Consider the following 16288-nt stretch of genomic DNA (forward strand, 5'->3'; position numbering starts at 1 on the left):
AAAACTTTTCTCTCATAGCATTCACCTTTACCTTCAAGGCATGCAGTAATATTTCAGAATTGTGTCATTTTAGGAAATGTATCAAAAACATTGATCAGAAAGCAATGATGCGTAGGAAAAAAGCTTAATGAAATATTGCCCTATCTTGAACCATTTGTTTTTTTTCTTCATGGATAAGTTACTGATTCTATTAGAACTCAAATTGTGATTGCTAATTCATGAGGGCTTTTGCATCTTGATTACTGACACTAAAGGAAAGATCAAATTTGTTTTCCCAAACTATTGTTATTGTTGCCGTTGTTATTGTTATTAACATACACCATTTACTGAGTGTTTGTTATTTTTCAGGCACTCTGCTGTTTTATGAGACAGGCATTAGTGTCCCCACTTACAGTTAAGGAAACTGAGGCACAGAGCAGTTCAGTGGCATGAGGTCACACAGCTGGTAAGTGACAGATCCAAGATTTGAACTCTGACTCTAAAGCTTGAGCTCTTAATACTCGATTACATTTGATTTTTGCTGGTTGACTATTGTTATGACTCTTCCACAAAGTTCTGTATTATTCTGTGTCTCCCAACAAAGTGTATGAGCAACCTGTGATTCAAGGAGCTTTTAAAAAATGTCCCTTTTCGGATATTTTAGTGGCTCTTGAAATTAAAATTCAAAAAGCTCAGGATCACCTTAGTTAATCAGAACTAGAAGCTCTGAGAGAATTGCTTTCTGCCTAATTCTGTAGGAGAAAAACGCTAGATAGAAAGAAAGAAATTCATTGCCGAAATACTGATTTCTGCCTCTGGATTTTGCCAAATCTCCTATATCTTTTAGAATTGATGTTCAGTAGAAGAGATCAGATTTGTGAACCTGAGCCATATATTTGCTATACTCTAACTACTAAGGCAGATGGGTTGACTGATGTTTATTCATTCAACAAACATTTTGTTTTTGGTGATGCTTACTTGGAGCTAGCTACAATATAAGACACTGTAAAGGGAATAAAATAACATTTGTCTCTAGGGTTCCATAATCTAAAAGAGGGAGACATATCAGAAAGCAAATAGGTATATTTCTGTAAGCAATTGCTAGTACTTACTGAATGTTTCTCTGAGCCAGGTGATGTTCAAAGTTCTCTACACCTAGCTTACATAATTTGGCAATCAAGACCCTATGAAAAAGGTGCTATTTTAGTCCCCATTAAGAAATTGAGGCACAAAGAGGTTAAGTGACTTTCCCAGGGTAATAACTATTAGTAAAAGAACAGGAAATTCAAATACAGAGAGCATGATCTGGAACCAGTGCCCTTGATGGGGTCATGGGTGGGTGTGGTAAACTGTAGCTGAGAAGAGGACATTAGAGCTTGGTTATGAATGACAAGCTAACACTGGGAAGGCCATCCCAAACTAAGGGAATATTTGGAAAAATGACAGAGGCAGGAAAGTAGAAAGAAAATGTTTGTGGAACAGTGTCAGATCAACCTGGTAGGAAAGCCATATGTATGACATAATGGGGTTAAAGGAATTAAGGGTCACTTTATAGAGAGCCGCAAAGACCAAACTGAGAAAATTAATTCATAATTCATTTAGCAGATCTTGATGTCTCACTAGCCATGTGTCCACTTTACACACATCAGTTCATTTATTCCTCATCATGAGGTGGTGTGTCACCATTCCCATTTCACAGATTAGGAAAACCAAGTATACAGAGAGATTAACTTGCCCAGAATCACATAGCCAGTAAGAGGTAGAGCTGGGATTCAAATGAGGAAGCCTGGTTCCCAAGGCCGTAAGTATAACTGTGATGATGCCTTATCACTTAGAAATGAAATGATGTAATGAGAGTTCAAGAACCACGAGTGAGGACCCATGAATGAGAAAGGAAGGAAAAGAAAGACAAGTGACTTGTGGAGAAGAGACGGGCTGAGGTCCATGTGTCACTCCACTGGAGAGAGAGTCAATTGATGGCAGGCTGGTAGCAGTGAAAAGGAGAAAGATGAATGAGGTAGGGATGGGATTTCGAAGTAGGAACTCAGAGTTCAAATTCTGACCCTGTCCATGACTGGTTACTGAGTCGTCTTGGACTGGTGGGTTCGCCTCTGTGCTTTGATTTTCTAATTCACAAAGAGAGGAAATGCAGCAAAGCCCAGGTGAATGAATTCTATTTTGGCCTGACAGGGAGGCGTCAGCAGGCCATCCATCTGACTGGGCCCAGCAGGTCAGTTAGAAATCTGGGTCTGGAACTCAAGAAAGAGGTCAGGGCTATAAATGTACTTAGGAGTCACCTCCAGGGATGTGAGAGTTGAAATTACTAAGAGGGATGTCTAGAAGGGAAGAGAAATGAAGAGAAGAGAGCTGATGAAAAACCACTCACCTCTTCCTGAGAACAGGTCAGGATTGATCAGATTACCAGGAGCATATTCCATTTATCTATATTCATTATTTGATAGTTAATGTATTTTTTTAATATGTGAAACTGTCGCTGACCCCTTTTCTCACATCAGCGTTTTTTACTTGCATACAATTTATCATGAGCTTGAGGTTGTGAGTGCTGCTGACGCTTATTTATTGGTTTCCACATTTGCTGTTGCTTGGGAGAAAATCAGTACAGCAGCATGACCTCAACAGTAGCCTCATAGTTACTAAGTTCATGTACAAAACTTGAAAGTAGGTTTTCCCTTTTGTATTTATGTTCCTAAGTCATCATTTTCTTTTATAAGCAGTATCATATGTTGCCAGAGAAATCATGAAGCTGTTATTTGGTGTTTTATTAATGTATGCATTCCCTTAATTAAATTTGGAATTGGAAAAGGTACTGTGCAACTAAAGTTGTTTGGAAGAGCAGTTGCCCCAAATGGGCTTTGAATTGGCTTCTGTTAGTACCTGTTTTGTTTTTCACTCTCAAGTCCCTTAGTGCACATCACTGGTGTCTATCTAGACTGCCTGCTTTTGCCTAAGGCTCACCTCAGTAGGCTGCACCATTCAAAAAATAAAGACAAAACACACAAACACAACCCCAGGAAGCCTTGCAAAATCAATGTAGGTCTTTGCTGAAGGTCTTGATATCATTCGATGTGCATGTATGTGTGTGAGATATGGGGGTTATCATATCTTACTGCAAAACTTTCCCCTAATAATCATTAAACTTTCTGTTTTCCAAATCCCACTCCCTCCAGTACTGCTTAAATTCCATTTCTTCTCTCCTCTTCTTTCTCTCAGCCAGCAGACCCTCCCCCACTTTTAAAAATCTTTTGATATCACGTTAGATGGACCTCTTCTCTGTCTCCCCACTTGCATCCCCATTTGCAGTTCTTGTCAAAACAAACCCATTTTATTTATTATTTACCAGCATTAGAAAGTCAGAGAGGATGAATTTTAATGCTTTGACCCTGTCAGGAAAATATTGATTTTATAATGCTAATTATTGAAATAGTACTGAGCCCCATTTAATAAATCATATACAGCAGAGTCCTAACCAAAGAGCATTTATCTTTTTATGTAATTTCACTGACCTTTCCCGATGAGTTGTGTTGACTTTCTTTGGAGTCTGTTTCTGGCTTTTCATTGTTGTTTTTGCAGCCTTCAATGGATGGAAAGTGCTAAATCCAAGTGTACGGAGATCTCCCTAGATCCACCATAGTGGGGAGGGGAGACAAATCTAACTCTAAAATTCTCCTTTACCTGTCCTTGCCCCCCTCTCTAAGCATACACAAAGCAGGAAAATAATAGTAATCAAACTTACTTCAAGGTTTTTGTTTGTTCAAAGATAAAAGTTAAACCTGGTAAAAAATGAGTACATGAAATTCCAGGTCTCATCCCAGTTGGGCATTCAAGGGGTAGTTGGATAATGGATGGACAGATGGATGCATGAATGAATGGATGAATGAACAGACAGATGAAGAATGGATGGATGGATGGATGGATGGATGGATGGATGGATGGGCAGATAGACAGATGGATGAATTAGTAGATGGGTGGATGGATAGATGGATAGATAGATGGATGAGTGGATGGATGGGTAGGTGGACGGACTGTGTAAAAGGAGGCAGTCCCTCTTCTCCTGTAATGTGTGATTGTGAGAGAGATGGGTGAGGGCTTATAGTGTGGTTATGGACGTGTGTGAGCTTGCCCTTCAAATCTATTTTGGCATCAGTTTAAGAAGACACATCCTTTTCTTCTAGCAATTGCACCTCCAACCCTTTTTCTAGCAAATTCAGAAAGGCTGATTAACTTTCTCAATAGCCCAGGTGGTACTGGGCTCCTATCCAGAGAAACATGGATAGAACTGTCAACCAGGGCTAATGATGGTGAACGCTTTGAGAATTGGAGAATCTTTGCAATTGCTCATGTTTCTGATTTTTATTACCCACTGCCAATTCCCTGCTGGATCAGCCTACATTTTGTGATATGAACACATGATTTGTGGATACTGGGAGATTGGGAGGGACTGTAGCAAATCTGATTTGTCACTAATTGAGCCAATATAGTTCAATCCTGCTAATTCTGTACTTTATTGAACTCTAAATCTATTCACATCTCATAAAACATTATTAATCTCTCTAGCTCTTTAAAATACAACAATATATGGTGTTCTTAAGGCTTAGGAATTTGACAAAGAGCCCAATAATAACTTATCCTTTGAATTCATAAAAAACGTTGGTTAAGGCTGGGTGCAGTGGCTCACACCTGTAATCCCAGCACTTTGGGAGGCCAAGGCGGGTGGACTATCTGAGGTCAGGAGTTTGAGACCAGCCTGGCCAACATGGTGAAACCCTATCTCTAGTAAAAATGCAAAAATTAGCCAGGCATGGTGTCACATCCCTGTAATCCCAGCTACTCGGGAGGCTAAGGCAAGAGAATTGCTTGAGCCCATGAGACACAGGTTGCAGTGAGCTGAGATTGTGCCACTGCACTCCAACCTCGCCGACAGAGTGAGACTCTCTCAAAAACAAAACAAAACCAAACAAAAAAAAACCATTGGTTTAGCTACTTTATAAATAAGAAATCTATAAGGAAAAACAAAATAAAGCCTATTTACAAACAGTAAAGCTTAAGAGAAATACTCAAGCTTTGAGGTGTGATTTTGCCTTTGAAATACCTTTCGTATGAGAATTTTTAAATCTCTAAATTTTTAAAAGTATATTGGAAGGGTAAATGCTCAATGAAGACTAGTGTATTTGACTTAAACTACCCCACATTTTGAAGCTAGTTGTAGAAAAACTAGTGAGCAAAGATAAGATACGGTATGTTGTTGGGTTGGCAAGCTGATGGTTAATAGGAAATCATGAATGAAATAGCCTTATGATTCACTAGGGAATAAGTGGAAAGTGTTTCTTGGGATGATAGTGTTTTGCAGGAAAAAAAAAAAATAGGTTGCATTGGGATTATGTAAATAAAGGAGAGGAAGGGAGAACCCAATCTGAAATTGTTATTTTGGGGAATTGTGGAATATATCATAGACAAGGCTCTGAGCATAGCGGGCTTAGAGAGAGTTCTGGGCTGAAGTTTAAACTCTCTCAATCATTCCTGCTGAAACCTTGGCAAACTCATATAATTTGTTTGCTTAGATTGCCATATATGTAACATTGGCAAAATAATACCTACTCCAGAGAACCACTGTGTAGATTATTAATAATGATGTAAGTATATTCCCTCCCATTTTTTCCAGCCTACCTTCTGTACATATGCCACTGCTTTTAGCACTCCTTACAAATAATTTGCAGTCTGCTGACAAGATTTGCCAAAAATGGAGCATACTTTCTTATTCTCCAGTCACCTTCTTGATTTGCCCCTTTATTTGTTGAGGGAGGGTACCAATTACAATTTTTACTGATTCAAATGGATGTTTTCATTATTTCCAAAGATAATGTAATATCCCCTTCTCTTAAAAAGTCATCTTAAATCTTAAAAGACCTTTTTACTAATTCATACCAGTAGAATTGGCATTTACAAATAGGATATGAAATTATGTGGAATCTATTATCCACTCTTCTGAGACAAGTAGTTAACATGAGTAATATTTTTCATTGCCACAAAAATGGTTGTATAATTCTCTTTTCTTGTGCTTAATTGGGGGTGGTTGTGATAATATGGTGATTCAGCCTGGTTGGGAATATTGTGTTTAATTATGTAATGTGATTGAAGGAAAAAGCTCCTTTCTTTCGATTTGGGCACGGGAATGCAGGCTAGATAAATTTGATATTCTTTCTACAATATGTCATTAATATTTTATATATTTAATCTTTTCCATGGCCATTTGTTATAAAAATTCTGGCACTGTTTATCATCTTATAATATCTGGAATTCTTATTTTATTTTAATTTTTTTGAGACAGGATCTTGCTCTGTCACCCAGGCTGAAGTGTAGTGGCATGATCGATCGTAGCTCACTGCAGCCTTAAACTCCTGAGCTCAGGTGAGCCTTCTGCTTCAGTCTCTTGAGTAGCTAGGTCTACAGGTGCATACCACCATGCTGGGCTAATGTTTTTTTTAGTAGGGGTCTCACTATGTTGCCCAGACAGGTATCAAACTCCTGGCTTGAAATGACTCCCCTGCCTTGGTCTCCCAAATGTCTGGGATTATAGGGATGAGCCACAATGCCTGACCTTGAATTTTTAAAAGTACCTTATAATATTGATATAAAATTTTCACCACACAATTAGTTTAATTATACACATGAAAGCATAGGTGATATTTTTCAGAAGAAATATTAACCAATAGCAAATAATAGTAAAATTTTTACTCACTCTATTTCATAGAAATGTCACGATATTGAATTTTAGTCTGTCATCTAAGATAGTATCAGTTCATTTAAATTGTCCATCACAGTGGAAGTCATTATTTTTAAATATTACAGTGAAATGTACTTAGTTTTATTTTTTATTTTCAGTTTTTATAAATGTTGTATTATTATATATGTACTGATATTTTATAATATATTTTATTATTATCACAAATTTATCCAAGCAGAATGATGTAATTTAAAATAATACCATCAATTTTCATTTGAAGCAGTATTTTATATGTAAATATATATTTGATATCTGTATATTGAACTTATTTTTTCCTGCTGAGGAAATCTAATTTATGAACAGTTGTTTATCAAGAACTCTCAAAGTATAAAGGATAGATTTCACTAGATTAAATTCATGATGGCTGATAACATAAATTATTTCAACATCATCATTTAATAACAGTTGCAAACCCTTACACTGAGTGGTCAGCAACTTATTTTAACAACAATAAAAGGTTGGAAATGAAATTGTAGATTTTCCACTGATGAAGCTTTTGTTGCAATCAGCTGATGACCCTGTTTAGATATTCGGCATTCTCCATCCACTGAATTCAACCTCTGAGCTTACTTAGGTCATAAGTAAAGGAAACTTTCAGAGAAGCATTCACTGTCTATCATATTTCTATGAGTGAGATGGAGGCAGAGAATAAGGCTGCTTTGTGATTTCATTTCTCATACTAGAAGAGAGAAGAAATGGGGGATCCCTGGGAATTTCAAGTGGCCAAAGGTAAAGTGTATGGGAGGACTCAGGTAATTTCTTATCACTTGCAATGAGAACCGAAGACACTTGTCCTGGGTCCACTTCTTTCCAATAAGCATATGCTGAAGGAAATGCTTCCAGAAAAAAAAAAAAACAAACAAACGTGGACCTTGAGTAAGGCTTCACTGTCCAGAATACCTAGGGGAAAAAAAAAAGGCATTTAAAAAACATGCTTTGACCATAGTCTATAGGCTAAGGCTAGTCTCACTTTCTGGCATCCAACACTTCTGTAAATGGAATAATGGAGAAATTTGCTTAAAGATATTGGAGTTATGATGTTCCCCTCATAAAGCAATGGGAAACAGCAACCAAAAAATGCAAAACAAAAACTCCATCTTTAATGAAACCAAGGAAGCAAGCTATAAAAGTTTGTCAAACTAATACCCAAAGCTACCAACCTCAATATGGAATTGTCACAATGATATTTAGCCTAAACACAGTGGGCTAGAAGAAAAGGGAGATCTCCATAAAAGAGGGAGGCAGATAGGAGAGGCCCAGCAAGTGGTCCTGAAAGAGTAGGCTTCAGGTATGGGTGTCTCTGTCCCCGCTAGAGAGTCATGGTGAGATAAGGTTGAAGGAGGGATCACTCAGACATTCAGTGTTTTCATCAGGCTGGGCTGGCTGGTAGAGGGGCTGTGTGGAGGGAAGTAGTGGGTGGCAGTCTCAGCTATGCAGAAGTTTATCTCAGTCGAAGGGAAAGAAACAGTTTTTCAAACATGAAATCTTCACAAACATGCACAAATCTTCCCCAGAAACCATAGGCAGGCCTTCTATTTCCACTGAAAATGGTGAGGAGGATACAGAATCCTCTAAGTCCCAATGTGATAAAAAACAAGTCACCTGGGGAGGGAGGGGTTTGGTTAGTATGGCTCCCTCTAGAGTCCTCCATAGGATTCTAAGCCTAGTCTTGAGTAGCCTAACAGCTATGATGTTGCGGGAAGAGAGCAGCAAAAGCCGAGACTTATGGTCAGCCAAATTTCCATTCAGTAGAAAGGCAAAAAAAAGATATTTTTGAGCATGTAACTGAATATGACATTTATGAGGTCTCTTGAAACAAAAACCTTGATTCTGAGATCTCTTTAACAAGAAATTAATATAGAAGCTGAAATGAGTATTATGTCCAGTTTAATCAAAGGTCTAACCAATTGTGTGAAGTAGGATTACAGAAGAGAATGCAAATATTGTACGTCTTCCTAATGGGTCATTAATAATTCAATAATTTATATAACATAATTAACAAAATTTCATGGCAGGAGAGGATATGGGAGACATTTAGGGATGTGGATTTCCTCATATTTTATAGTCAGGAGTAAAAAGATACTGCCTACAATGAATATATGAAGCAATAGAGGCTTAAATTATATCATAAATGCAGGGATGAAAAATTCAAAGATAACCAGTGAGGAACGTAAGACATAATATAGCAAATCGAAATTGACAGTGGAGCAGGACGGGGAGTTAAGAGGAATCTATGTGCATTGATTTCTCTTAGAGTTGATTGTTAATAGACCCTGTCTAAACTTAGTAACAGATGAAACAGACGTTTGAACATATAATACACTAATAAAGGTAACTACTAGAAGAACAAAAAATTACTATGATATATCCAAATTATCAGCAGCAAAACACAAAGAAAGCAGATTATATAACTGTATGATTTAAGTATGGAACAAGACGGAGGGATAAACATTTTCCTTTGATTCCTTATTCCCTTTATCCTGTAGGATTTGATTTTCCTGTTATTTTTTTATACTACAGGCCTTTTAATTTTCATATTTAAAAAAACATGAAAGAGCACTTTTTTCTAATTTTCAAATTTTATATTTCCTTTATGGTTGTATTGGTCTTAAGTGAAAAACTTCTGGCCTGTTTTCTTGACCAGATTTCAGAAGATAAAGTATCAGATTCATTTGTGAGAATTGTTCATAGGGGTCTAACATCTGCTTCAGTCATTGTGACCTCATCTTTATTGAAAAGGAAAGTTGTTTTGGAACTACAACAGTGGGCTGAGATAAACTGTCTCATATTTAATTAAATTTTCAAAATGTTTTTGATTAAAACTACCCTGATATGAACTGAATGTTGAAACAGGTTAGACATTTCAAATTAACTTTGTAATAAGTTAAAGACAGGTCAAGAGACAGGAAATGAAAACTGGAGGTGAGCAAGGAGAATCTCAGAGTAGAAAAAGATTCATGAAAAGTGGCTTTAGAATGAGTGTCTTAAAATCGATTAATTAAACCCTTGAAAGAAGATACAAAATGACAGAGCAAGATGTCTGCAAAGTAAAGGGTGGCAAGAAATAAGAAAACATTTGGAGAAGATGTGCTTGCCTATAATGTGCTTATGCTACAGTTCTTTCTAGAAAGCATTGCATAATGGAGAGTTCTACAAAATTTGTAGATCTTGCCTCCATTTCTAAAGCCACCGTTTCTGGTAACTTACTTCATTGCCCCATTGGCATAGGCCCTCTCCCCTTAAAAACAGAGGAATATGTGACTTGGTTCTTTATGCTTGAGTTCCTCAGCAGCCTGTAGATAAACAGTTCACAGACGTGGTGATTTCAGTATTGGACATTTTTCTTTCAATTGAGGGTCAACCTAGGTACGAACTCCATCCATTTCAAAAAATAGGGAACATTTTAAAGTAAACTTTTTATTAAGGTGTAACATACAGAAAAATGGGCAAGTCATAGTAAGCAACTCAAGGATATTTTCATAAAGTAAACACACACTTGCTTGCAATTATATCTCAGAACAAGATACGTAGCTTTACTAGCTCACCTGAAGCCTGTCATGCCTCCTTGGCACCAGTACCCAGCCAGGACTGATGTGTATCTTGACTTCAAACATCACGGATTAGTGTTACCTTTTTCAAACTTTAATGGAATCATATAACATGTATTCTTTTATATTTAGTTTCTTTCAGTCAACACTGTGTTTGTGAGTTTCATCAATGTGATGGTACTTAGGTGTAGTTCATTTATTCTCAGTGTTGTAGAATTCTACTGAATGAATATACCACAAATTATCTAGTCATTAAATTGTCGATAGACATTTGAGTCATTTCCAGTGATGACCTATTACAAATTGTGCTGAGGTGAACATCCTATAATATGCCATTTGGTAAATATGTCTGTGTGTTTGTGTTGGGTACATATCTAGGAGTGTAATTGTTGGGATGAAAGGTATTTTTTATGGGCTCAGTTTTAGTATTGATTTCCAGTTTTCCCAAGTGTTGGCACCACCGATTCATTCTCTTACAGTAGTGTGTGAGAATTCCAATTGCATTTCCACCTCTCCTCAACACTTACCATTATGTATCTTGTCCTTTAAAAAAAATTTAATGTCTTTAAATTTTTAATAGGAGCCTCTAATATAAACATCTATAAATCTTTTTTAACAAATTGCTTGACTTTAAATGAAAACCTTTTTTTTTTTTTTAAGACGGAGTCTCACTCTCTCACTAGGCTGGAATGCAGTAGTGTGATCTCGGCTCACTGCAAACTCCGCCTCCTGGGTTCAAGTGATTCTCCTGCCTCAGCCTCCTGAGTAGCTGAGACTATAGGTGTGTGAGACCACGCCCAGCTAATTTTTCTATTTTTAGTAGAGACGGGGTTTCATCATGTTGGCCAGGATGGTCTCAATCTCTTGATCTTGTGTTCTACCCAGCCCAGCCTCCCAAAGTGCTGGGATTACAGACATGAGCCACCATGCCTGGCCAAGGAAAATCATTTTTTAAAAAGATTATAAAATTTGTAAACCTGCTGAGTTTTGCTTCTAAATATTAGAAGCAAACTTTAAACTTTAAACATTATAAATTTTCTATGTGTGACCAGTCAAAACGTTTGAATTCATGTGTTTTGCTTGATATTTCATTGACTTCAATTCAATCCAATGTTAATATCAAAGAAATATGTGGGATTATGAACTTAAAAATCAATGTTCAACACTGCTTTTAGTAACTCTACAGATTATGAAATGTTAACTCACTTTGTGCCTGTCTTTTTAATCGTTTTCATCATAAACTATTGATAGGAATGATTTACTTTTAGTTAATGTATGTTTTTCATTGTATCCATTCTGATGAGTAAAGGAGGCATCCTATTGCGGTTTTCAGTTGCATTTCCAAAGAAGGAACATTTTAGTAGCAAAAGTAGAGAGGATAAATGAAGAAAAAGAGATAATCCTTTCCCAAAGAGAACAATGTGGCAACTTCTGTTGACCTGCAAATGTTTATACATACATACATATCAAAAATATAAATGCTGAAAAATGACAACATACAGTTTTCTTTTTAACATATTACATGGATCTTCATTACTTTTTGACATGCCTGTGTTAATTTGTCTTTGTTGCTGTTGTTATCTAGTTCAACATAAACCCAGGAAATGGAGCCTGGGTATTCTTTTTGTTCTGGTGTTTCCATTGTTATTACATTCATAATTCAAATTGGAATGAATATGTATATACTGATTCTGTAAACCTAGCATAGAATATTCTGACCAGACTGGGAAAAGCCTGTCAATAACAGCTCGTAAGCCTGAGGCTCCCTGCAGGGCCAGGAAGAGAGCCTGGGTTGGCTGGCTTTCAGGACCCGAAACAGGGTCCTTTCCTAGGCATGTGCCTCTCTGCACTGACTCACAGGGAAGATTCTGAGCCTATCTGGACCCACCAGTACAGGCAGAAATGTATCTCAAAGGAATGTTCTCACTGGTTGTGTCTGTCATTGACCAGTACAAGTCCACAGAACAGCTTTTAGAAGAACAGCTCGAGCTGATTCTAGAGGCTATATTCTATCACTCAAAACATTTTCTCTGCATGGATTGGCCCATCTTAGCTCACCATTGAACACACCCATTAGCAATCCATATTGCCCACCCACTAAACATACTTCCCAAAAGAGTGACTTCTGCCTTGTGGAGGGCTAGAAACTCGTCACACTGGACTCATTAGCTGAAGCTCAAAATACTCGGGTTGCTCATCAGAAAGTTGTGCAGGGACAAATTTATCCTGAATTATCCACCCTTAAGCTTCAGAGCGTTTCACTTGCAAAGACCTTTTATAATACCCTGTATCTAATGTAATTTTGCATTCATAATTTCTGTTCATGCTCTTAAAGCGGTCTCACTCAAAATTGTTTAAACTTCAGGTTCCAGAAAACCTGGATAAGTACATGGCTTCTGATGTCTGACATCTGATTGTGTTCATTTGTTTATTTGTCTATGAAAGTGAATTTAGAAATTGTATAGCTTAACAGTTCTTTGTGACAGAACACTACAATTAGTTGTGAAGTGTGTTTTGATTAATGAGAATAGTGGCCGCTGTTCACTGAGTGCTCATTTTGCCCTAGGCACAAGTCTCAACAGGATTTCCTTAAACATTCATGACACTCCTAGGAGAAAGACACTACTACTGTATTATCCTTTTCACAAGATGGAAGTGAGCCTCAGAGGAGTTAAAGAAACTTTCCAGGATCATATTTCTAGAAAGTAATAAAGCCGGGACACTTCGCTTTTGCTAATAATGACCTACTAAAATGTATAAAAGATTTTCTATCTCAAACCCACTTGAAACTTAACCTAGTACAAATTTACTAGTATTCCCAATATTAAATATTCACCTGCCTAGTATGTTATCTGTTGGGAAATAATTTTGTCTAACCCAAGTTCATCTCATTCATGCCATGTTGTCTGAAAAGGCTTCCAAAAAAACCAGTGTATTCCCATGTGAATATCAGTCATTTTCTGTGAAGCAAAAATATTAAGAATACCTGAGCTAGAATACCTGCCTGCCATGGTTTCAGAGAGTATGGGAATGGCCACTCATGCTCAGAAGTGGGAGATTAGCTTGCAGCTTGATACAATATCAGTGCCATACTATGCCCCGAACTCAGCAAACCTCAGGGGCAACCTACAAATCTTGACACTTATTAAAGAATTGGCTATACAAAAGCCTGAACAAAACTGGATTCATTTTCATGATTTCACTTTTTTCACCCATTTTATTCAATTCTGCACAAACATTTTCCAACATTGGACACTGTAGAGTTAAACTTGAGCTTTAGATTCAGGTCAAGACGTCATTCCTTTGCTGCTTAATGAAAAGCTTTCCTAACTTTTTAGACACAAGTAAGACGCTGCTCCTGACAGTATAGGCCTTTGAAAATTTAGTTCACTGTGATTATTTTTTTTCAAGTAGCTGTATAATCATTGATATAAATCATTCTGTTGAAGAGCACATTAAAGGAGGTGAAATAATGCTATGTAGAACTATAAAATCTTTCCACTAACGTCAAGTGACAGAATAAGATGTCATTGCCTTTCTTTTCTCCACTGAAGGAACAGGGATTAAAATGTAGTGCTATTCAGCCGGGCATGGTGGCTCACACCTGTAATCTCAGCACTTTGGTTGGCCAAGGCGGGCGGATCACGAGGTCAAGAGATCAAGACTATCCTGGCCAACATGGTGAAACCCCGTCTCTACTAAAAGACAAAATTAGGTGGGCATGGCAGCACGCACCTGTAGTCTCAGCTACTCGGGAGGCTGAGGCCCGAGAATTGCTTGAACCCAGGAGGTGGAGGTTGCAGTGAGCCGAGATTGCACCACTGCACTCCAGCCTGGCAAGACTCTGTCTCAAAAAAAAAAAAAAAAAAAAAAAAAATCCTAGGGCTATTAAAGATGTTTAGGGAGAATATTATCGAATCTCACTTTACTGTGTGAAATTTCTACATATGATAGGCTTCTAAGTTTGGTTTTTCCTTGATTTCATCTGCACGAATGAAAAAGCCATTTGGAAAACTTATAGTATGGATAGCATGGCATTTTTCCTCTAAGGGAGAGGCAATGGAATGTTTTTTCCTTCCTGGTATTTTAGTATCTACTTTACACATTATAGGTATGCTTTCTGCATTGAGGTTTATATGAATATTTGCAGTACAAGTGAGATACTACCTTTATTTTTGAGATAGGGTCTCACTCTGTTGCCCAGGCTAGAGTGCAGTGACATTATCATAGCTCACTGCAGACTTGACCTCCTGGGCTCAAGTGATCTTCCCACTTCAGCTTCCTGAGGAGGTGGGACTACCGGCATACACTACTATGCCTGGCTAATATTTTCTACTTTTTGTAGAGATAGGGTTACACCATGTTGCCCAGGCTGTTCTTGAACTCCTGGGCTCAAGCAATCCTCCTGCCTTGGCCCCCCAAAATGCTGGAATTTCAGGTATGAGCCACTCTGCCCAGCCAAAATATGAATTTTTTGTTTTGTTTTGTTTGAGACGGAGTTTCTGCTCTTGTTGCCCAGGCTGGAGTGCAATGGTACATCTTGGCTCGCTGCAACCTCCGCCTCCCAGATTCAAGCGATTCCCCTGCCTCACCTGCTGGGTAGCTGGGATTACAGGCCTACACCACCATGCCGGGTAATTTTGTATTTTTAGTAGAGATGGCGTTTCTCCATGTTGGTCAGGCTGGTCTCAAACTCCCAACCTTAGGTGATCTACCCTCCTCAGCCTCCCAAAATGCTGGAATTATAGGTGTGAGCCACCGTGCCCAGCAAGATATGACTTTAAATATGCCTGCGAGCACTTCCTTGTTCTGTGGTTCTCAAAGTGACTGCAACATTTTAATAAAAGTGTAGTGAATGACCAATGTTATTATATTAGGTGCCTGGGGAAAGTGGCATAAATGAGTGAATTTTCTTCCTCCAAAATGAGAGATTTTCCAGATTAGTGTGGGTAGGTGAATTATATGGCTCTTCCTCTCCAGTTTTCCTTTGGAATGAGGTTTTAGTTTCTCTCTGTGAGGGAGGAATTTGCAACTTTCGTATTAGTTCTTTGCTCCTAATGTATCAGGCAGTGTAGAGGCCAAGGAAGGACCTTCTCCTTCACCCTTTAAAGATTCACTGGAAATTGACTCACAAAAGGAGAAGGAATATACAGATTGATTAATGCCCACGTGGGAAGGAACCTCAAAGTGATTACCCTACTCTGCCCTGAGGTACAGAAGCATATATACCATCTTGAGGTTACAGAAAGACTGCGGACTTGGATCTTGGAAAAACAGGTTATGGGAGGACGGAAGAGGCCCGGCTCGCAAAGAGGGTCTTACTGTGTAGACGAAACCTCATAGGTAGCAGCCCTTAGAGAAAATAGATGGTGAATGTTTTTTCAGACCTTTAAGGTGTCAGACTGTTCATCTTCCCTAGATTTGGACCAAGAAGGGTCTCAGAGAAGGCCTGGCTGCATCAGTGAGATTTCTTCTACAGAGAAATATATCCTACAAAAGCCAGCGTTGCAGGCCTGCTTCTGCCTGCTGGCTCTCTGAACAGCCATCTCAAAATATGTCAAAGAAATAAATTCTGGGGTGAGATATTTTTATTTTCTTCAATAGCAAAACCAAAGCCACTATTGAAAAAATAAAGGTGGCACTGGGGAAAGATTCTTGGCATCAGAGTCATTTTACATTTGAGTATGAGCTACGTACTTGGGATGGACTGAATGTTTGTGTCTCTCCAATTCCTATGTGGAATCCTAATCCTGAAGCGATGGTATTAGGAGGTGGACCATTAGGAGATAACTACGTTATAAGGGTGGAGCCCTTGTGATGGGATTACTGCCCTGATTAAAAGGGGCCCCAGGGAGCAATCTCCTTTTGTCATGTGAGCACATGTGACTATAACAAAAACCATTCAGTTATATACTTTAAAAAGGTAAACTTTATGATTTTTTAATTACAGCTCAGTAAA

At 38.1% G+C, this 16288-nt stretch overlaps 1 protein-coding gene across 10 annotated transcripts in view; it reads left to right on the forward strand.

Annotated features, from left to right (window-relative positions):
- Positions 1–16288, forward strand: part of FRMPD4 (FERM and PDZ domain containing 4) — a 915426-nt gene that overhangs the window by 512312 nt on the left and 386826 nt on the right. For 2 of the 10 annotated variants that reach the window (XM_074391530.1, XM_074391526.1), the window contains exon 2: positions 349–14963. The exons of 6 other annotated variants lie outside the window; for them this stretch is intronic. In XM_074391530.1, coding sequence (XP_074247631.1) covers positions 14770–14963 — 194 coding nt within the window. In that variant the 5' untranslated portion in view covers positions 349–14769. The remainder of the gene's footprint in view (positions 1–348; positions 14964–16288) is intronic. 2 more of the 10 variants (XM_074391533.1, XM_074391529.1) reach the window with 1 other exon arrangement.

Source organism: Saimiri boliviensis, chromosome X (genome assembly GCF_048565385.1).
Source record: "Saimiri boliviensis isolate mSaiBol1 chromosome X, mSaiBol1.pri, whole genome shotgun sequence".
Classification (NCBI taxonomy): domain Eukaryota; kingdom Metazoa; phylum Chordata; class Mammalia; order Primates; family Cebidae; genus Saimiri; species Saimiri boliviensis.